Source organism: Eublepharis macularius, chromosome 8 (assembly GCF_028583425.1).
Source record: "Eublepharis macularius isolate TG4126 chromosome 8, MPM_Emac_v1.0, whole genome shotgun sequence".
Lineage (NCBI taxonomy): Eukaryota > Metazoa > Chordata > Lepidosauria > Squamata > Eublepharidae > Eublepharis > Eublepharis macularius.
The window spans coordinates 21,705,311-21,728,006 of NC_072797.1; the positions used below are offsets into that span (position 1 = coordinate 21,705,311).

The 22,696-nt window shown below is 41.3% G+C and overlaps 1 protein-coding gene across 2 annotated transcripts in view; it reads right to left on the reverse strand.

Moving 5' to 3' along the window:
• Window positions 1–22,696, reverse strand: part of NPR3 (natriuretic peptide receptor 3) — a 52,099-nt gene that overhangs the window by 20,977 nt on the left and 8,426 nt on the right. For both annotated transcript variants that reach the window (XM_054986756.1, XM_054986755.1), the window contains exons 2-3: window positions 17,864–17,986; window positions 12,371–12,537 (exon numbers count right to left, since the gene is read on the reverse strand). In XM_054986756.1, the coding sequence (XP_054842731.1) occupies window positions 12,371–12,537; window positions 17,864–17,986 (290 nt within the window). The remainder of the gene's footprint in view (window positions 1–12,370; window positions 12,538–17,863; window positions 17,987–22,696) is intronic.

Genomic DNA, 22,696 nt, shown 5'->3' on the forward strand with positions numbered 1-22,696 from the left:
GCTGCCAAGAAAAGAAGCAGCTCTGGGACTGGAGGCGAAAGGGACTAGGCAGCAAAAAGCAGCACCAGGCAGAACCACTCCCTAGGTGAGGCGGACCAGCATACAGGCTCCAAACCTAGGGAAGTGACTGAGGACTCCAATTAAAGGACAATGCTCCTTAGCTATGTGTAAAGGAGAGTAAATAAATGGTTAATGGCGTCTGATGTTGAGGACCACCAAGTGACAGGTGCACCTGCCCTGAGGCACTGTTGAGTACAAGCATGACACTCATGTATGGTGAACATGAGTAGGTGACTGGCAGGCCACAGGTATTTTGCCTTGTATGCGTGCAGGGCTCAGAAAACTGTTTGAAGGCATTAATGCAACTCCATCTCTGTGGCTGAACAGATGGGAGTATGGGACTGAGTTCCCTGTAGCAAGGACAGAATGTGAATGTAACTAACTAGTATAAAACTTCCTAGTTTGAAGTGGTTTTCAGTAGATGGAGTAAACCTGATAGCCAGATTGAAATTTCATTTTTGTAGGGGAGCAGGCATCTTCTGGCTTTATGAATATAAATCATTAGAATCTGTTATCTTTAGAGTTTTTCAGAATGAACCTACCCAACCACTCTGGTCATCCTCAGAGACCCTACACTTCAGGTGCCCCCTCCAGCTGGGGCCAGAAAGGGCCTTCTCAGTTGTAACTCCAAAACTTTGGAACTCCTTCCCCAGGGAGACTTATCTATCTTCCTCTCTCGTTGCTTCTCGCAGCAGGTGAAGGCTGTTTTGTTTGGTGTTTCCTCACTTACTCTTATTAGCTCTCTTCCTATCTGTATGTTTTTAATGTGTTTCTACATTTTATTAAAATGCATACACAAATATACATACACATACATGCCTTGATTTGGGTGGAAAGACAGCATAAAAATACTTTAAATAAATAAATCCTATGCCATCCAACAGAAGCAAATCTCAGTGAAAGACCTACTTCTGATTAAACCTTCCCAGGATCAGGCTAGATGAATGTTTATCCAGTCCTGAGCTGTGGGCTAAGACGTGTATTTCTTGACAAAAACATTCAGTTTTGTTAAGAGCTTAAGATGCTATCCAACTCCTCCCCACTCATCCCCCCACCAACCAATTACAATTTACCAAAGCAAGACATCTTTGACTTAGTATTGAAAATATGTGTGCAGTTATCATAGTTATAGACATCTGTGCTGTTTGGGAGCTAGCAGCATAGCCTTAAGTGTTCATGATAGAGCACTGCCAGCTTTTTTTTTTTTTTTAAAAAACCCAACTCATTAATTTTTAAAGGAGAGCCATCATATATTTAAACAAAGCAGTATTAAATTTCAAGCTAAATTTTCAGAAATTAAAACAATCTGGAAAAAATGTTTAGTGGATGATGCAGGGAGCATGAAGACATTACTACAACACAGTGCAAATGTTCCTACATACCGAACCTCCCTAAATACAAGTTTCATCTCTGCTCTAAAAGTTCCCGGTACTGGGAAGGTCTCATTGCCCTCGGGAGATTTCTCCTTGGAACAGACTTTCTTAGCATCTAGTGGAAACAGGGAACTCTAAAACACAGAGCTTTTCATTAAAAAGAATTAGACCACAGCACATGCTGAAATATAGGTTGCTTTATGTGGGGTACAACTTGTTCGGCATTAAAAGGCTACATCTTAACTGTGCCATAAATGGGAGACCAGTTCTAGTTGGCATGTTTTCATTTTACATGCACACCATGAGCAAGGCGTATATCATATTTATGCTGGAATAAATGCTGATAAGTCTTTGAGGGGCCTGGACTTGTTTTGTTTTGCTCCAACAGATTAACACAGCTATCCCTCTGAAGATACCAAAGAACAGTTTGGTGTTATCTTTAAGAACATTTTCCTTTTTGGTTCAAGCTTCTTTTTTAAAACAGCTAATTATCATTGATTTTAGTAGATATGAATAATACATGTCACATACATTTGTTGTCCCCAACACTTAATTTTATTTCATTTGGGCCATATCACTTGCTGTGCATTCAGAGAGAATGGAAGACGGAGCACAGCTGAGCCATACTGGGGCAGTGGGAGCGAGAAGGGGGCATTCCTACTGGTTCCCTGCTTTTTCATTTTGCAAAAGACGAGCCTCTCTCAGCTTCAAAGGGCCAGCCTCTCACAAGAGGCACAAATGGAAGGGCAAGAGCACAAGGGTTCTTCACCCATGGCTCTTCACTTGGGGTGTTCAACTAGTGTCCAGCCATTCTACACACCTACTACAACAAGGTCCCCCTCATTAAAGAAAAGCTCCATTGAGGAGCCCGTGAACTGTAGGCATAGAAACACCACCTGCTGGACAATGCTAACATCAATACATCACAACTGTAGACCTGGACACTAGCATGTTAATGTGAGGTATCTGTGGCGTATTTTTGTGGTTGTAGAGTAATCTTCCATGAAGTTAGGATGCATGGTGAATGCACTATTCAAGTGCAGATGTGAGCTGGTACATATGGAGGTGTGATTTATCAAAGGTGGCCAGTGTCAGGCAAGGTTGTTTACTGCCTACCTAATCTTTGTAACATCTTGAGAGTTAATAATGCAGGGCCCCCAACTTCCATCACCTCTTTGCTAATTCTATGCAATGCTGTATTGGTGAGCCACACAACTGCACCCTTCACTGACTTGTTGCACAATGAAGAAATTGACCTGGCTTGCATAACAGAGATGTGGTTGGAAGAAAATGACATGATGTGTCTGTCCCATCTAACTGCCGGGCTATGCGGTCCTCCACCAACCCTAAACAGGTGTCTGGCGAGAAGAGGTCGCTATTACATTGCATGAATCTTTCAACTTCTGCAGATTCCCAGTACAAACTATAGCTGGCATAGACTGTAGGCTCATTATTTAGGGAGCTAAGGATAGATTAAGGATAGATTAGGTATTCTGCTTGTTTACCAGCACCTAGGTGGCTGGTAAACACCCTTTCTGAGTTGGCAGAAGTGCTCTTAGATGTGCTGTTGGAAACAACTAGAAGGATTGTTCTGGGTGACTTCAGCTGAATGTTCCATGTCAGGACCAGCCCAGGTTTTCATAGTTCCCTTGGCAGCCCTGGGCCTTTCTCAAATAATGACAGGCCCCACACATGAAAAGGCCAAACCTTGGACTTAATCTTTTGCACTGAGTCTTTGAGGTCTTCTTTCAGGATTGAAGATGTGGCCTGAACCATGGTCTGGCCATTACCTACTCAAGGCAAGGGAGACTATGCCTCCTACACCACATAAAAAGGGAGGATCTGTTACAACGGTGCACCCACGGAGGCTCATGGATGCTTCTAGATTTCAAAATCAAAAATGGATTTTAAAATTCCAAACGCATGTTCTGTTGAGGCTGTGGTGGGAGCCTGGGCTATGAAGCTCCTTGAAGTCACTGACAAGACTGCTCCTCCTCATCATTTCCCGCCCTCGTCCCATTTCCCTGCCATCATTTACCATAGAGCTGGGTGATCTAAAGAAGGCTGAAAAATGTCTGGAAAGATGCTGGCAGAAAACTAGGTTGAATCTGACAAAGTGTGCTACAGAGCCCACTGGAAGACCTAGGAAGCAGCTGTCAGAGTGGCAAAGAAACATTATTTCTCTGCAACTGTTGCATCAGCTGGTTCACGCCCATCCCAGTTGTTTAAGGTATCTCAACCTTCTGACTCCTAAATCTGAAGCTTTACTAGCTCAAGAACAGACAATTAGCTGTGACACCTTTGCAACATTCTTTTGCTGGTAAAATAGCATAAGAGCACCCATATCAGGGTACTAGCTGTAATACAGACAAGGAGGAAGAAAACACTTAATTCACCATCTGGTCTGCTTATGAACCATTTTTGACCCATTTACAATGATAGATATTGACAGGATCCTGGCATCTGTGAAGGCGTCAACTTGTGCACTGAATCCTTACCCATCTTGGCTGCTGAAATCTTGTAAAGACCATTAACTAATTCAGAGCACCTTCCCTTAGCCACTCAAAGAGACAGTCACCATCCCTAGACAAAAATGATGTGGCCAACTATTGCCCAGTCTCTCATCTGCCCTTTCTGGGCAAAGCAGTTGACAGAGAAGAGGCAGACCAGCTCCAAATCTTCTTAGATCATTCTTGTGCTCTGGATGCTGTTCAGTCATCCCGGGGCAACGGGATGGAAGAAGCTCTGGTGGCTTTAGTTGATGGCCTCCATCTGAATGTAGACAAAGGCCATGCTTCTTTGTTGCTCCTCCTGAATCTATCTGCAGCCTTTGATACAGTGGGCCACGCCATCCGGCTGAAGCATTGGGAAGCAGAAGTAGGTATCAGGGGATGTTCTTTGTACTGGTTTAAATCATTTCTCATGGAACAGACTCAAATGGTTGCTATTGTGACCAGCTATTTTCAGTGCAGGAATTATCTTGCAGGGTTCTACAAGGTGCAATCTTATCACCCATGTTATTCATTCATTCATAGCTATGGAATTGGATGCAATCAATATATACTATACCCTGCTCTCGCTATCCAAATCCCCTGTGGTACTGAGTTACTACCCAACAGCTATGGTCAAATAGCTGAAAGCAAACAAACTGAAATGGAAGCTAGACAAGATGGAAGTGACACTGGTTGGGAAGGCAGAAATCTTGAAGCACGCTGTGCTTCCCACTTTCATTGGGTTTGGTGTACTGTTGCTGACTCCATTAAGAACCTGCGGGCTATACTGGATCCATTACTGCTGCTAGAAAAGCAAGTAAATGCAGTTGCACCATTATGTATGAGGTTGATTAGGCCAGCAACATCGAATAATAATCGGTTGTTGTTGTTGTTGTTGTTGTTATTATTATTGACATGTGAATCCACTTAATATCCATTACCTTCCTTAAAGTGATATATTAGAAATCCCTCAGATATCACCCAATTTTTTCCATTTTCCAAATGGTAATTACACTCCCAAGAACCAAGGAGTCTCCAGCACCAGTGCCTCTATGTCTTGTCTCCAATGAATAGGGATGGGAGAAAGATAGCCTTGCTGGTGTATGCATAGCTAGATTTCTATTGTATTTATGTTTTATCCTAAAGTAGGAAAGAGGGAGTTGAATATCTTATGAAAAGAAGACATTCTGTGAAGTAGTAAAGGAAAAGATATTCCAAAATGATCTTGGCAGAGAAGGTGGGGCTGCCTGTGATTGGTGTTGACACTTGTGCATCCATCTTCCACACAACGATGGTTGGGCAAGTGACCCACTCCTTTGTCATCCAAAGGCCAACTGTCTCCCTAGCTGGTCTCCTGATGTTAAACTAATCTGACCTGGACAGATACGGTCTATTTGAAAATATCCATAAAACTGTGGAAACATGGAGTGATAAATTGTGACTTTAAGATATAAAAAGGGGGGAAGGGGGGCCTACTTTCTTTTAGACTGAGAAAAATGGAGACTCTGCATTTTACAGTATGATCCTCAGCAGTTACACTCTTCTAAACCCCTTGACTTCAGGGGACTCAGAAGGGTAAGGATGCAACTTTGTTTAGGATTGCACTGTCGATCCTCCTATAGATGAGAGCACAATTGCTGCTGCTGTCTTTGGTGGCTGTAGAGTTGCGCTCCAAACTTCTAATTAATAGTGGATCAATTCTGACAACAAAACATAAGCTGACATGTGAATTCATTTTTTTTTCTTATTTCAAAAAGCCAACTTGTGGGTTGCTTTCATTCTTTCAAAGACAATTAGCAAAGCACTCCAGCCACTGAATAGGTCTATTCATCTGTACAAATTATTCCCTGGCAGCAGCCTTTTTATTTTCTCTTCTGGTGCATTTAAGAGGACACAAAAGCTTGCCTGTCATTAATCCTACTTAGCTGGTTTGGAGAAAGATGAGTGGGGCACACACCACTGAACATTCTTGCCTTCTCTTTCAGTGATTTTACTGATGTGCTTAACCCACACCCACACCAATTCTGAGACCATGCAGTCCTAATTAATGGGTCATATCAGGTTGGGTGTCTGGCTAGAAGAAACAGAAGGCACAAAAAGTGGGAGAGTCTGGCACTGATATTATACATCAATTGACAAACATTCCAATTCTTGCTGGATGCGAAAAAGGTTGCTTCGGAGGTCTGCTAATGTCTCTACCTCTCTTACAAACATTGTACATAACTGATGCCCCTCACCTTTTAAAAAGGGCACCAACACCTGTGTCTATCCAATTCTACATAATCCATTTGCCTAATACATCACTTCACATTCTTTGAGCAAGACAAGTCACAAAAGTAAGATAACCGGTTGTTTGATCTTCTACTGCAGAGTGCTAAGCAATCTGGATCCCAAAGAATGTATCCAGCCAATGCTGCTGGAATGTGAATTAAATTAGTTAACTGCACACCTTGCTTTTTAATTAGAAGAAGTAAGTTATGAGTGGTCTTGCTAACCTTAACCTTAAACAGACAGGGTTATAAAAGCATCCCCGCACAGAATATTGGGTCAGAAATAAACCAGCATTTACCATCAATTGATAATTGGATGGCTAGGACTTGGGATCATTATATACAGGAAAAAATTATGACAACATCTTTAGAGCGAAGCATTTCCCAAGTGAAACAGATTTTGCAATAAAATGGGATCCAATACTTCAATATATATCTAAAAACATTTCACAGCTGCCAGAAAATGTACTAATCTAGACTATGGCCTTGCAAGTACATTTTAGCAAAATTCTGTATACAAAATATCCAACTCATAAAAGCTTATGCAACAGCTTATGTATAGTGTTATGTTACATTTATATATCATCTTCAGAGAATTCCTCATGGTAAGCAAGTGACTCATCTTCTTCTGTATTACTATATGTCTATGTATTCAGAGTCCTATATACGGATCATTGCCATGACATTAACTGTGGAATATCTTATATATTGTATGTAAATAGTTGTTTTGACTTTGATAAAAAATATAAAACCAAAAAAGAAAGAAAGAAAGAAAGAAAGAAAGAAAGAAAGAAAGAAAGAAAGAAAGAAAGAAAGAAAGAAAGAAAGAAAGAAAGAAAGAAAGAAAGAAAGAAAGAAAGAAAAAGAAACCAGCATTTATTAAATTTTAACCCTCATACCAGGAACAGAGGTAGCATTAGAAATTTTGAAAAGCAAACCCCTAAGCCAAATTCTTGTAAAAGTTAAGAATGATTTAATAAGAAGTAGACTGTGATTAACTTTTACCGAAAAACAATTTTCTGGTTAACTAAGATGTATGTCAGGATATTTTTACCCTGGGTTTGCTGTAGGCTTACTGCTTACACTATAAAACGTGCAGATATGCTGGTGCATCATTTTGTTATGCACATTCCTGCTTTTAAAGACACTTCTTTTCAGCACTCACATGATATATTAATAAAGGATTTTCTTCCAGGTTATAGGTACTGCACAAGGACTGGATTGTGGCTTTTGAATCAATAAATTAAGCAAGTTTCTAAGCTTTTATGAGGTGATCCCCCACTCTGGGGAAAAATGTGTTATATTTAAGGGAACTCTACAATGAAAACTGCCATCAGAACCAGATGATACATAAAGGGAACAATCCTAAGGAGGTCTACTAAAAAGTACGTCAAATTTAATTGAGCTGTGATTCCTCCCAGGTAAGTGTTCTTAGGCCTGCAGCTGCAGTTTCTTACTACTTTGGGATGCTGATGTGCAAATGTGAATAGGTGGGGTATCAGCAGATCCAAAGAATGTTTCTATTGTATCAGAAAGCCTGCTTGCTTGTGACATTTCTTACTATCTTGGCATGTTGAATCAATAATTACAGCATCCTTGCACTGGCTGTTGCACTCCTTCCATCCTCCTAACAGCCTCTCCTTGACAAAACTCTGTGCAATTCCAGCTGTTTCATTTGCATGGTACGGAACCTGCAAAGACTTTTAGGAAACACCTTACTTTTTCCTGTATCCCCCTCCTCATACTATTTCCTAATCTGAAAAGTCGAGGATGGAGCAGAGACAACACAAGGAAACTGATATATTTGTAAAACTAAAATCACATAAAAACAGATACATACTGTATTTTCATTTATAGTCTACATTTGCTTCAAGCTATCACAACATTGCACAAAAAGAACATCTTGAAGGTTTTGCAGTGGTGAGAAACACTGCTATCTTTCTCTACATCTTACCATATAGGAAGTGAACTGATCTATAGCACATTGTTTTTGAAAGAAACTGGCTCCTATTTGGAAAGTTCTACTGTGATCCTCAAGCCATTTTTTTCTTGGTTTTCTCAGCAAAATCTATTTGATTACTTCCAGTCAAGTACTCTAAAGAAACACCAGTTTTTAAGCCTCTGTACTTGGAGTTAAGTTCTATTAAAATCAGTATATCTAATGTGGTATAGAATTTAAGTGCCAAAAGATTAAACGTATTTCGGATTTTTTGCTGGAAAAACAGAAGAGAATTCTAATGGAATCTGTTTTTATGTTCCTGGCATTGCCTTTCGCTCATAGTTTTTAAATGTATCTGAAACACATTTACCACACCATTTATCTACCGACTCAAGGTAGGTTGACTGCTCTAACTAGGGTATGAAATTGTTGGGTAGAATACAAACCTAGTTATATTTTAAATAAACCAATTCATTTTGCCAGTAGAAACCATGTTCTTGGTTAGTTATATGTACTGTACTAGTGCTGTTATAATATAGAATTATAGGATCATAGCGTTGGAAGGGACCTATAGGGTCATCTAGTCCAGTCTCCTGCACAATGCAGGAAATTCACAAATACCTCCTTCCCTACACACACACCCAGTAACCCTTACTCCATGCCCAGAAGATGGCAAAACACTGTCAGGATCCCTAGCCAAACTGGCCTGGGGAAAATTGCTACCTGACCCCAAGGTGGCGATCGCCCTTACCCTGGGCGTTTAAGGGGCCACAAGAACTAAGCACTGATGTCCCCAAAACTGAACACAATACTCTAGGTGAGGTCTAACCAGAGCAGAGTAGAGCGATACCATCACTTTGCGTGATCTGGACAGTATGCTTCTGTTGATACAGCCCAAAATTGCATTTGCCTTTTTAGCTACCACATCACGCTGCTGACTCATGTTCAGTATATGGTCTACTAAGACCCCTAAATCCTTTTCGCACATACTACTGCCAAGACAAGTCTCCCCCATCCTATAATTATGCAGGTCCTCCTATTTATTCCGGAACTCCCCAATAAAATAATTCAGGGCAGTTCCCAGCAGTTGTATAGGTGGCCTTCCCTTTTCAGACTATGCCTCTTGCTTATGGGACCCCAGAAGGCAACCTTCCCCCTTTCTGTTCTTTGTTCTCCTTCAGACTCATTTTGTGAACACTGTGGCTGAGCTCCTAGGTTCTCTTACAGTTTGGGTAACTAGCTTTTGTAGCTATTTGGCTGTAAATGCTAGGACAGCTATTGATCAAAGCAATATTTTTAGCAAGCAATTTCTTTATACGCCCCTCCTAAATGTTCCCAGGCAATTGCCACTGTCCATGGCTTCCAGGATAAAACAAAAAGCAGTTTCTTTCTGATGAGAAAAAAATCTTGACTGTTCAGTAACTCTTATATTCTCTCCTGATTACAGCAGTCCTTTTAAGCCCCGATTTTTCTGTTACATTTCACTTCACTAAACCAGTTTGCGAGGGTCCTGACTGATTTGCATTTGGGGGAGCATCAGAAATTACTAGACGTACTATGTCCTATTAACCTTTTGTGGAGGTCTGTATAAAATAGCTTTTAGTTCCAAGTGACTGCGCCCACTATCTTCAACTACAAGAACTTGGTAGACTTTCAATGAGAGCTGTGCCATTGGCTGACACAGAACTTTTATTCCTACAACAGCTCCATAGAGCGTTTTCTCATGAGGAAGAGAAGGAGAAACAGCCGAGATTACAGTTCAGTGCCCCTGAACAGCAAAAGACTTTGATGGGGGTGTTCTCTATCTTCTGACATCCTGTCTATCAAATGGTATATTCAGCAGCTTAGATACAAAGCCAAAGCAGACTATGCCAACTGCAAGAGTGTAATTGTTTTGCTCGAACAATAGCAGCCCCTCAACTGACTGAATTTAACTCCAAATATCTAACATTTGAGACTGATCAAAAGATTCCATAAAAACATCTGAGAAGCAGCACTTGACACTGTGCAATACTGCATTCCGCTCATTGCTCTGAAGAAAGAACTTTGCACTTCTATCAGTTTGCATTTGTTTTACGCCATTATGTTTTTTTTACATTTACATTATACTGCTTTCCATGTTCTATAAAGATGCATAACATAATCTGAATTTCTCAAGGAGGATAATTTCACCACTATTACTTTTTCATCTGTCAAAAGCAAGTGGTACTTTCATTCTAATTCTGAGACTGGAAATTTTGACACAATTCCATCACTGAAACAGAACGAAAAAGCTTTGAATAGAAAGGTGCAACAATAGTAGTTACTACCAGAGATGATCCAGAGCAAAGATGTTCCTAAATAACACTGACCTGTGATCGTGGCTGTTTCTTTCTTCTCTGCCCCATGGCAGCACCCTCTCTGGAGCTGCTGAGGCATACAAGTTCTATGCCCACCGTGTCACAGCCCTCAATTGAAATTTACCATGTTCTGGACTATGTAATGTATCAACATGAAACAGCCTTTACAATGCGTCATAAATTGTCCCATGCCCGACTAGCTGTGGCTTTCCAGGATCTCAAATCTCAAATCTTTCCCAACAGCTGCTATTGAAATGCTTTAACAGGAGCTGCCAGTGGCTGAACATAGGACCATCTACATATAAAGTACATGCTCTGCTCTGAACTATGGACCAGATTATGCTGAATATTCTTTAATCCATTCCCCCGTAATCATTTATACTGCATTATCTCAGATGTTGGTCTCTCCACTAGTGACCTATTTAACTCCCGTGAATCCAACAAACTACTGAGATGGTCTTCTTGAAATTCTCATTTGTGACTAGTGGCAAGAGTATGGAGTACTTGCCTGCATTCTTAGCCTCTTTTATCAGAATCTGGGACAGCACACTGTGGAAGCCAGATCCAAAATTAGAGTAGGGCCTAGGTAATGCAGAAGGTTGTTCCAGCACCTTGCGTGAAGCCCACAGAGGACTGAAATATTTCTGTAGGAAGGCATGCATTCAAGGCCCCACTTCCCTAGGGATGATCAATTCTCAGTTAAAGAAGTGCCCTGTTTTTGAGACAGGAATACAGTGAAGCTGGTATATTTCCCCTTTGCAAGAACGAGTCATCAACTAAAGATACTAACAAATAAACATTCTCAGGAAATCTCTGCCAGAACAGTTACCTTAGTGGCCCCTTCCTGACAGTTCCAAGGAAAAGAGTATCCCTGCTTCTTAGGTCTAGGATGTCCCAGAGCTCACCCTCTGATGAACAAGTTGAGAGTCTGGGTTCTGGGCTTTTTAGCTCTACTGCAAATGTTTCCAGGTTCAGAAGTGCAGTGCAGTAGAGGATTTTCATCCTGATATTCTGATATATTAAGAAAATTATGCTTAAAGAAGTAAGTGTAGATCCAAAATTTAAGAAGCCCTAGTCCAGGCTAGTCTGAACTCATCAGATCTCAGTTGCTAGGCAGGGTTGGTCTTGGTTAGCAATTGGATGAGAGACCACCAAGGAAGATCAGGGTCCCTCTGGAGAAGCAGGCAATGACAAACCACCTCTATTAGACTCTTGCCTTGAAAACACCAGCAGGAGTTGCCATAAGTCGACTACGACTTGACAGCACTTTCCACCGCCATCAATTGTTGATAATAGCTTTTTCAAAATAAAGTCTGCATTGTTACATCTTTCCTTTATTTCCCTAGAAGATTGTAGTGTTGCAGATTATAAATTTTACCTGTTCAAGTGAAGACAACCAATAAAACTCACTTTCACCAGGACCCAGACTGATCTGTATGTAAGGAGCTACATACAGTTTCCCATGGTTCGTAGCATTAGTTCTGGTTGCCAATATTCTCCATCAACACAGCTAAACAAAAACTCTCTTTGTTGATTAGCCATAATTAGTTAATCTGATGGTGATAAACAGGAAGTGGATACTTTATTCATCACTACGAAGTGGTTTTTGGTATCACTTGGAGGACCTTGGAAAGGACTGGTTATTGCGTCCATGCCTTCAGTACTTCACAACTTAGGCACTCCATGATGGGCAAGAATAAAAACAACAAGAACTCTGTTCCAGATGACTGTGAATGGACAGAACAAGTTTTCATTTGCAAGTTTTTTTTATTTAAAGGCTACTAAAAAGAGTTTTCAGAAAGCAACTGTGAACACCCAGACATTTTAGTCTAGTTCAGAAAAGGCCACATTGTCACCTCTGATTTAACAAGAAGAGCATTTTAAAGATGTTACTTACATAATCCTCATCATGGATTCCTTGTTTCTGAGCAGATCTTTTAACCTCCATGGCAAACGTCTCAAACTCTGGTTTCACTGTCCTCAGTAGTGTGACTGTCTGGAGGGATGAGTATGCTTGCTTTGCCTCAAGGTCGTATTTGTCTCCTCTCTTCCATGAACCATTTCCTAAGGGAGAAATAAAAATATTTACAATTCTGTGCCAGTCACCATAAAGAGCTCATTTTCCCCTTTTCAGCAGCTGTATTCCTGATATGTTGCTAGGGATAGTCAGCATTATAAAGTACTGTTTCCTGATAACACAACATACACATACCAGAAACACAATCCATCCATGTTTAAGGACTTTTAAGTCTTACCTGAAAGACTGATTGATTGAAACTAAGCACATGCTCAAACCTCTTCCCTTGAATTCAGGAGAACATTAATTAACAAGAAATTAAATGCTTAGCTGTGACTGGAATGCAAACTATGTAATTAATGAAGAATATTTTTTAAAAAATGAATAGGTATTATCTTTTAAAAAAGCAAACATTCTGCCTTGGAGGATCAGGTGTGTGACAAATGCCTGAAATTCTTTGGTGGGAAGTTTTGGACAAAAATGAAATGAAAATATGCATGTGTCTTGGGTCCATGAAAGCATTTTCAACATAAGCAGTAATCTGAGTTTTTACATTGAGCATTTTACAATTCATTAATAAGAAAAATTAAAGAAGTAAGCGGGGGGAAAGGAACAGAAACAGATTTTTATCTCTTCCATCCAATCAGGTTAGATCTAGGTCATCCAGTTTGATAACAGCACACCTTAAGAACTGCCTACTTCCATACAAACCTACTCAACTACTATAGTCATCTTCTGAGGCCGTGCTTCAAATGCCCCCGTCCTCTGAGGTTGCCACCCTGAGAGGGGGAGACATTAAAAGGCTAGCTTGATCAGAAGATTTTACTGGAAAGTGTTTATTTGTCAAACAAATACAGAAGATTGTGACCTTAAACAGTTAGTTTAGGAATGCTATAAAGACACTACCAGTGAAACTCTCATTTTTATTCACTTGGAAATAAAAAGCCAGTCATAGATAAAAATACAAAGGCTAAACTGGCAAAACAGAACTGAAGCATTCATTTTCCACAATCAGCTGGTAGTGGAATTAACAAGGTGGATCCCTCAGGGAACTTTATATAGCCCCATGTGTGTGTGTTATATGCAGTCAAATCGTTTTTGACTTACGGTGACCTTATGAATAAATAACCTTCAAAATATCCTATCATTAACAGCATTGCTCAGATCATGCAAACTGGAGGGTATGGCTTTCTTTACTGAGTCAGGGCCTCTCAGTTTGGGTCTTCCTCGTTTCTTGCTGCCTTCCCCCTTTCGTAGCATTATTGTCTTTTTGACTGATATTTGCCATCTACCCATTCTCGCAAGCGATCAGTGGTTAGTCAATTTCTGTTCTAGTGGGTGTGAGTAAGGCTTCAATTACTTGTTACAGCTAGATTAATTGCTCGTAATTTTTTGAATTGCAACTGCATAATTAAAATACTAAAACAAGCACTAATGAGCATTTATTTTGGCTGAAAAGAGTAATCAAGCCATCAGTCCTTTCCCAGAAAGGAGCAGGAACTGACCAATTAAGGACTGATTCAGGAATTAACAGAAAGCGAGTAGTTAAGAAGCCTCTGTAAACAAAAGGGCATAGAGAAAAATCAAAAGGATGACCAAGATGTATTTCCTAGTCCAGACTGGCTCTGCAATTTAAAAAAAAATTGCCACAAATAAGGGTTTCCATCTCTCTTCAATCAACAAAGACAACACTGGAAGGAAACAGGTTGGTAATGATGTCATATGGTGGTTTCTCTGTGTAAATTAATGATGCCTATCTCAGACCAAATGGATAGTGTGGAAGCAACTCAAGAGTGTAATTTTCAAGAGAACAACATAGGAATGTGGCAATGATGGAAGAGAAGACCCGTCTACATATCATGCACATTTCTCAGGGCCAGCCAAAAGTAGAACAGCTCAGGCAGCACAGAACTCAAAAGGATCAGCATATGATAACTAGGGATGGTCAAGCAACTGACAGGTCAGCTCACATGATTATCACCAGTTGCGATCAGGGAATCAGTGGTTTGCTCAGCCACTTGAGACATATTTGTTTGGTGGCTGATTTTTCCAACAGATTAGACAACTACAATGCACTCTGCTTGGGGCTGCCCTTGAAGTGTGTTCAGAAGCTACAACTGAAACAGAATGCTGCAGCCAGAATGCTTACTGGACTGTGTTGTAAGAAACCATGTAACTTAAATCTCATTCCACCCACACTGGCTCCCAGTTGGCTTCTGGGCCCAATTCAAGGTGCTGGTATTGATCTTTAAAGCCCTATACTAGGCGTGTGCAAGTTGGTATTCACTTACTGGTATTTTTTGGTATATCTGGGAACCCCAGTCATATCCAAGATTCTTGGACATACTGATATTAGCAGTCCTGAATAATCCTAGAAATATTTGGGAGTAACCCAGGCCACCATTTTAAAGATTACAGCAGCTTGCTTTCCTCCTTTTGCAGATTTTGCTGGCAAAAGTAGGGAGGGAGGACATCACATATGGCATCACATATTAGGGGGAGCTCAGCTGTCTGTCCGATCACAGTGATTCTCTCATAGCCTACAAGCTGACCCTCTGGCTACAAGTTCAGGACAATATGTTTAGGAGTGCATGCTTTTGGCTGCTCTGGCCTGTCTGTGTCTTACTTATGTTCTGCTGTCTGCTACCAGGTTGGTTCTGCTGGGATTTTTTGGTTCAGCCTTGGTTCTGTTGGGCTTTGTTGGTTCTTTTTGCATTTGGAGGATTTTGGTCCATGGCTGCTCTTGTGTTTTTGGTTGAGGCTTCTGTGTCCTGGAGAAAACACTGGATTCCACCCCCCCCATAGGAACCAATGGAAAGTAACTGGGGGCACCTTGTTCTGGAACCCATAGAATTGGACCCGTTGACCTAATTTACTTGAAACTAGGGAGAGGGCATCTTTAAAAGGCAGGCAGCCCTTGTTCCACTGCAATTTTGATGTAATTTGCATTAAAAAACAGCACTTCCAGCCCCCTGGAAAGAGTTCCCATAGAGAATAATAGCGCTGAATAATTTCAGAATCATCAAGGGAAAACCCCCCAGGTCTTAATACAAAATCAGTATGGGAGGACCTGAATATCAGGAATACCAAGATTGATGGCCTTCCCAATACCCAAATCTGAAAAATACTGTTTGTTTTTAGTGCACATCCCTATACAACTTGGGACAAATATATATTAAGGACCACCTACTCCCATATGAACCTTCCCAATCCTCTTTGGCTGCCCTCACCATTTGAGGTTAGATGGGTGGCAACTAGAGAAAGGGCTTTCTCAGCCATGGCACCAAAATTATCTAGCTCCGTCCACACAAAGATTAGATAGTGCTTCTCAATCATTGCCCTTCGTTGGTGGGTGAAGACTTTATTTCATTTGGTGTTCCCTCACTCAAATATATCCCTAATACTGCAGCACAGTATATCTGGCTTCTTATTATGCACTTTTCTCATACACAACCTGACAGTTCTCATTCCACCTTGTCATCGCTGCATGCTGCTACAAAGGATCCAGACTTATAAATGACACCAGACACAGTCTTGAAAAAAAAAAACTGATCAGTGTTTGTCTAAGTCTTTAATGATAAAGAAGATAATGACTGCTAAGATGCCCTGATCAGCAGCATTTCATGTGTGCATGGTTTCGCAAAGCCCAGTAGGAGTTGTAGCTTACCTCCCACGAACTTTTTTTTCTTTTTTCCAAGTTGCTTTCTATACTGAAAGTTCATCATTCCACACAGAGAGGGATCCAAACAAGGAAAAAGAACATTTCTAAAGCAACTTCAGTCCCCCAAATGTGGTCAAAGATCTGCCACATGACCAAGTTCTCTGTAGACTGACCGCCCTGAAAAAGTCTCTCCGTGCATTTTCTTTGCAACCAACTGCAGTATGTGCAAAGGCTGCTGTGACTGGCTGCTTTCATGTGCTTTAAGATCTGGTTGCAAAAAAGAAAAAAAAACTTAAACAGCCAGGAGTTACTCCAAAGGCTAGGGCATCAAAGTTGGCAAATGACCATAGCTATTGCCCAGGTGCCAAACAAAGCAACAGTTCATGAAGAAACAAAAGATAGCAAGTTTTGCAGCCACAAACCTCTTCGGCAGCTGCTTGAGTCCTTCAATGCCAAGGTGAACAGATCTGGGGCTTGGCTCATATGTGAGCACAACAGTCACAAATAGTATGTTCAGCCGGCCAACACGATTGCTCAGAAGTTCTCAGCATTCCTCATGATAACAATTGCTCAATTTGTTTGTAAGTGTCTGGGTTCACAGAAGGGATTGAAACATGCACTTTTCTTTCTTTTTGAAGTGGCTTTCCCCCTCCCAATTGCTCCATGGCAAAGTCTCACTAAAAGGGGAGGGGGCTTTTTTAAAAAAGGATCTTCTTTCCCTAGCCACTATTCTAGCATAAATTGGGTTTTAAAAACTCTCTGTAAATATAGGATGACTCTAGACCAACACACACATGTATTTTTTCCAAAACATCCCCACCCCCACTGTAAGCTCCTGAAAGGCTCCACAACAGGCAGGCAGTTCAGGAAGAGTTGCCCCCATGGCAATTAAAATGTTGTCTTGGCTTTATAGGCAGCAGAATGCCAGGGCACAACTGTTATAAACTCCTCTTCAGCAACTTGATGAGACGTGCACCAGCTGGAAGACTTCTACCCCAAGCTGCTTTTCCCCCCATGGAGTGAACATATTTATAGGCAAGGGACAATTTTCAGGATGAAAAATTGTACAAAAGGAAAGATAATCAGGTGCTGTTCCCTGTATTTGTTTTTCCCTTTAAAGTAAAGCCCCCCAATGTGTTTTTCAAATGCTGTGGGAAAATGAACATGGGACTTCACAGAAGGTATAGTTTCTCCCTCAGTCTTGTACACACACACCCTAACTTTTTATTTGGTCATTCTGGCTGTGATTCACTAGCCAGTTCAGCTGAAAAAGAAACAGATTTAGGTCAACTCACTGCTTTGGCATCGGCTAAATAAATTCAAGCCCTGAAAATTGTGCATTAAATTAGCTTACACGAGCCACAAACCACACACATTTGCTCAGCGGCCATTTGTTTCAGCACTGAAACATGCTGGACCAAGGACTACTTTCCCATTTGCTATTCCAGCTAAAGTTAAATCCATTACTGCCCTAGATCTCAGCTCAAACTTGCACCATGGCATTGTCACGTCAGCTCAGGTGAATGATGCTAGCTTCCAAAAGTTGAGGCAGCCAACAATTCTGTCATCTGATGCAACGCCAACCACTTTGTCGCGTGCAAAGGCCTTAACGTTGAAGGAAGCCAAACACAAGGAAGCAGGTCTAGAATATTATCTCTAAAATGTTATGTTTATTAAAGTCATTTAACATCCTGGAGGAAAAAAAACTTTACCATATGACGAACTGTTGAAGAGTTCGATGTTGAAGAAAGCATAGTCTCCGTTGGTCATTCCTTGCCGATGTGCAGCCAACATGATGTTCCTTATTGCGTCACTGCTGGCGCACATGATCACAACTGGGGAAAAATAAAGGGAAAACGTAGATAAGAAGCTATTCCTCAAGCCCGCCAAGTGTTCTTCTAATGATGAGCTTGGCAGTCCTGTGAAGAATCTCCAGTCATGATAAGGACTGAACATGCTCACGGCCATCCAGGAGATACAGAAAGTTCATGACAGCAGAGAGTCAGTCAGGGAAAAGGAGAAAATCTGGGCGGAGAAAATCACTGAGCCCATAACACTGGGCTCAGAATGCTACAAACATTTAAGGTCTCTAACTACACTGAAGCCAGTAGCATACTTGAGAGGAAAAGTGGAATGAGGGAAAATGCTCCTCTGATCTTAACTGTACATACTGGATTCTTTTAGTGGCAAAAGGGTCAGACCCCCTAATGGCTTAGTGTATTCTGGATCTGGGAGTGAAACTGGTCAGAGGACACAGGCCTACCCCCAAACAGCATAGGGAAAGAGATGCAAACATAACTGCCTTCTATGAGAAGCTGCACACATTTGGGACTTGTTATCAGTTAATTGTGTTACACTGCTAAACTTCTGAGATGTAGGGCTAAGTAAATAGGAAGGTATTCATGTAGCCAACAGCATTACAGTACTGCATAAGCAATGGGACTGTCCCATTTCCCCTGACCCCCCCCCATTCTTCCAAAAAGTGTAAGCTGCTTTCACTGAGAGTCTGTAAAAGTCCAATTTCTAATTCTATTAGGTTCCTTTGAAAATATCCCATAAAACTAATTTATAAATCATGACAGTCAATAGCTACACCTTGTAATAATAATGAGTATAAACCGCAGAGGACTTGGGCCTCATTGCAAGACTTTTCATTTGTATATGTAGTGTGTGCGCTATACTTGTATCAAGAATTGGCAGTCATGGGAGTCTCCCACTGTAACCACAACTTATATAGAGGCTCATATACAACTGCCCCAATTCTCTTAATCAAACAAAAAAGATCAGTTAGTAACTCCAGTTCCTCCATAGAAATGGTTGCTTTCTTTGAAACATGTTAATGTTTTTTTTAAAAGTTAGAAAACCACCCTGCGTTAACTGGATGTTCTGACCCAGAGATTACAAATCAACCCCAAATAGGAACCCATGGAAGAGAGCTGTCAAAATGATTGAGATAAATTACCACGATGTTTTGAAAGTAATGAAGCCAGATATCATAGCTGATTAATTCAATTTCACAACACACAAACTGATTACTACTACTTTTTTTTTTAAGTTAACACAGAGATTTAGCAGTGTAACACAATTTCCTGATAACAAGTCCCTTGACAGCACTTTCCACCAAAAAGAAGTTATCAGGACTGGATGCCTGGAAGCACAGCTGCAACCGACTTGGGCAGGGAAAAGCCAACATGTTGGGGAGGGGGGCAAGGAAGCAGACAAACAAGCTGATGCATTCGATAAGCAAGTTCAGGCATATTGCTGCCACTTTGGTCTTCCTACCACTGAGCTTCTGGAACTAAGAAGTTTTGGAAACACCTCCTCCCTCTACAAACAAATAACAAGATTTGTATAATCAGAGTCAAAATCCTTTGAACTACAGACTGGCTAATAATAAGCTCAGCCCATTCCAATTTGGCCCCCACAGCAGTAAAAGAGAAGAGTGGTGATCCAAAGGGAAGCTTGATCCTTGGGCCTTCGTTAGGCCTGACAGTCTTATCAATGGGAAGTCACAAGCATAAACAATACTGTATTCTGATGCACACAGTATTCTCAGTGTAGCTAACCCGGGTGAAGAGTTTGCCTGTCCTGACAGAATTGCTCACATTCCTCTCAAAAAGCAGGTTTGTAGCTTGGGAGTGACATTATATCTGGGCCTACTGAAGGAGGTTCAAGTCTTGTCTGAGGCAAAGAGGGAAGCTCACACCTGGGAAGGCTGCAGAAAGTGAAGGATTGGCATGGAAGCATTTGGACTGGGTCAGATTTCTTGGAGATTTCAGAGAACTCTTGGGGAAAGGCTGGCTCTGCCCATCTCCCAAGAATCCTAAAACAATGAAGACAGACCCAGGCCTACTCTGGACTGAGATGAGGAATTCAGCCCTCTCCGTGCTGAAGGGATGGGTGAGACTTTCTACTTCCAAAGGAAAACTCTCTGGCTTGTTTGGTCAACGGAGCGGCCTCTTCCATTTTCTACTCAACATATCTGTAATCTCTCCCCCCGCCCCCCCAATCATTCTTCTCTAAGTGAAATCAAAGTAATTCCTCAGGCACCAAGTAACACAATACTAAAAAGAATGAAGAAACCTGGAACAATTTCTTTTTCAGGTACAAGTTGATAAGTCACTTTGACATCTGTTTAAAAATGTACATGAGAAGGAGGATGAGTATGGTATCATTAACTGCCTGAGTGAAGGCTGCACACAGCAGGAAAATGTCAGAGTGAAGATTATATTACTGTACAGTTTATACAGAAACAATAAAAAATCCACCCGTTTAAAGGAACCTAAACATACATAAATTATGCTTAGACAGGCTCCACAAAACTGCCAAGTGCAATTTGCATGCAGAAACAGGCTTCTATGAAGAAGTGAGGCTTGCAAGGGGGAGAAAACCCACTTAGATTAAACAGCCAAGGGGCGGACCCCCGTTCAAAGCTCCCGATGCACGTTGCATGCAAAGATCTTTCCCCAGTCCAGCCAAGCAAGGCCCTCTTTGACCACAGGGATCCATAGCTGAAGTTAAGGGGATGAAGATCTTGGATTTCTTTCTTCCCCAAAAGGCAGTCTAAGAAAGCACAGTACGGACCCTATGTTCAAGGGGCAAAAGGAAAAAAAAACACATGCTTCTAGCGTGTTATCATGAACTACCAGAAAATAAGCTTGCATTTTGCAATTGCTTATCAGTGCACTAGTGCTAAAGACCACAGCTTTATTTCGTTCCCTAACTAGTAGTATAATTCTTTTCTGGGTTTGGACGCGGGCCATGGAACACGAGGAGGAGGAGATTTAGACTTCCTTCTCTGTGCCTTTTTCATGACCTGAATCACCTCCGGGGAGCAGCAATTTATCTCCTTGACAGAAACTTACACATATAAGTTTTTCCCAACAGAGCATTTCAGGTCAGGAAAACCTTACAAGGAGAAGATTGAAGCCTCTTCTCCTTGGATGCTATGGCCCCGATCAATGCAAAGTGGACCTCCACACCTCTGGGAATTAAGTGCCCAGAACACCCCACACATAACATGTCTGCTGATGGACCACATGTCCTCCGCGTGGACTGCGTAATGTATGAATCGGCCCCATCAGGTAGTAGGTGGTAAGAATGGTCTTTCTCCACTTGAGATTTTGTAGAGCTTTTATGTAAAAACTAGTAACAACACCTGTTGTGTGAAAAAATACAAAATACTGATTTGGTAGGCGCCTTCCCGGTGGCAAGTGGGTGCTTCACAGTAACTTGGAGGCCAGAGCGGGAGGGTGGTGAGGTGCAGGGAGGAGCACTCAGGTCGTTGATTCAGAGCGGCCCCCTCCCGGTGGAAAGCAGGTGCTTTACAATGGCCTCGAGGCCAGAGTCATCGGCAATGTGCCCACGCGAGGATAAAAAGTGAGTCAGCTTGCCTTTTATATAGTAGGATGAGCAACTGGGTATATAATTGGGTATATAATTTTCAAAAATAGTAAACATAAGCATTTAAGAACCTTCAAGTATACCCTCTGAACTATATAAAGATTTTAGTTTTCATTAAGTATGTTTTATGGTTATGGTAACCAATTACCATATGGCATACACTACACAGAAGCATATACATGGAAATACATGGAAATTTTCAATTTGAACTTCTGAATCAGCCACCCCAGATGATTAAATCATGATTTAAAGTCAATCCACTCAAGGCCATCCAGTTTCTGGCCTGTATCACAGAACTCTACATAGCTTAGGCCTGTTAAATTTTGTGCAATTTAAACCAAAATTATATCGATGATGGAATGAGGGAGATAGCTGAAGCCCTTTTCCTTCACACTCTGAGGTCCTGCTCTACCCAAACTGACTCCCACACACCAGGGAATTAAGTTCCCAGCATGGACCACACAAAGCATGTCTTTTCACAGTCCGTGTGTCCGCATCTGAGCAACATTTGAGCAACAGTAGATTGAAAAAAATATATATACTGTTGAATACTAAATGCTTGATGACTAGGCCACTATTTGAAGTGTATGTGTTTTTGTTCACTTCTAACCAACCCTGGATAAGATTTTGGTCAGAGAGCATCAAGTTGTTCCAAGGTGGCCTGCTTCTGAACATAATGTCAGTCAATCGTCCCTACATAGCCCTCTACGATCAAGGTAGCTTCTTTCAGACAGCTGTTTAGTGGCCCACCTTCTACCAGGCCTGCCATCTGCTGGCCTAGTAGTTAGAACATTCAGCTAGGACTGGGGACACTCAACCATGAAGGTCACTAGGTGACCTTGAGTCAGACTCTCTTGGACTAACCTACATTTTTTGAGGAAGAAAAGGAGAGACAGTGTATACTGCCCTCAACTTCTCTGAAGAAGGGTGGAATTAAAATGCTGTAAGATTTTTCCATTTACATAACATTTATTTGAGATGATCACTCATTTAAAAATATACGTATCTCTCATACTTTCTGCTTATTCAGTTATCAAGGTTGCTCACAATCACAAACATCAAAGATGTATGCTCTGTTTAGGACTGCACAGTTAATTTGGTTCCTGAGGCTTACTTAACTAGGTATTAGGAGAACCACCATG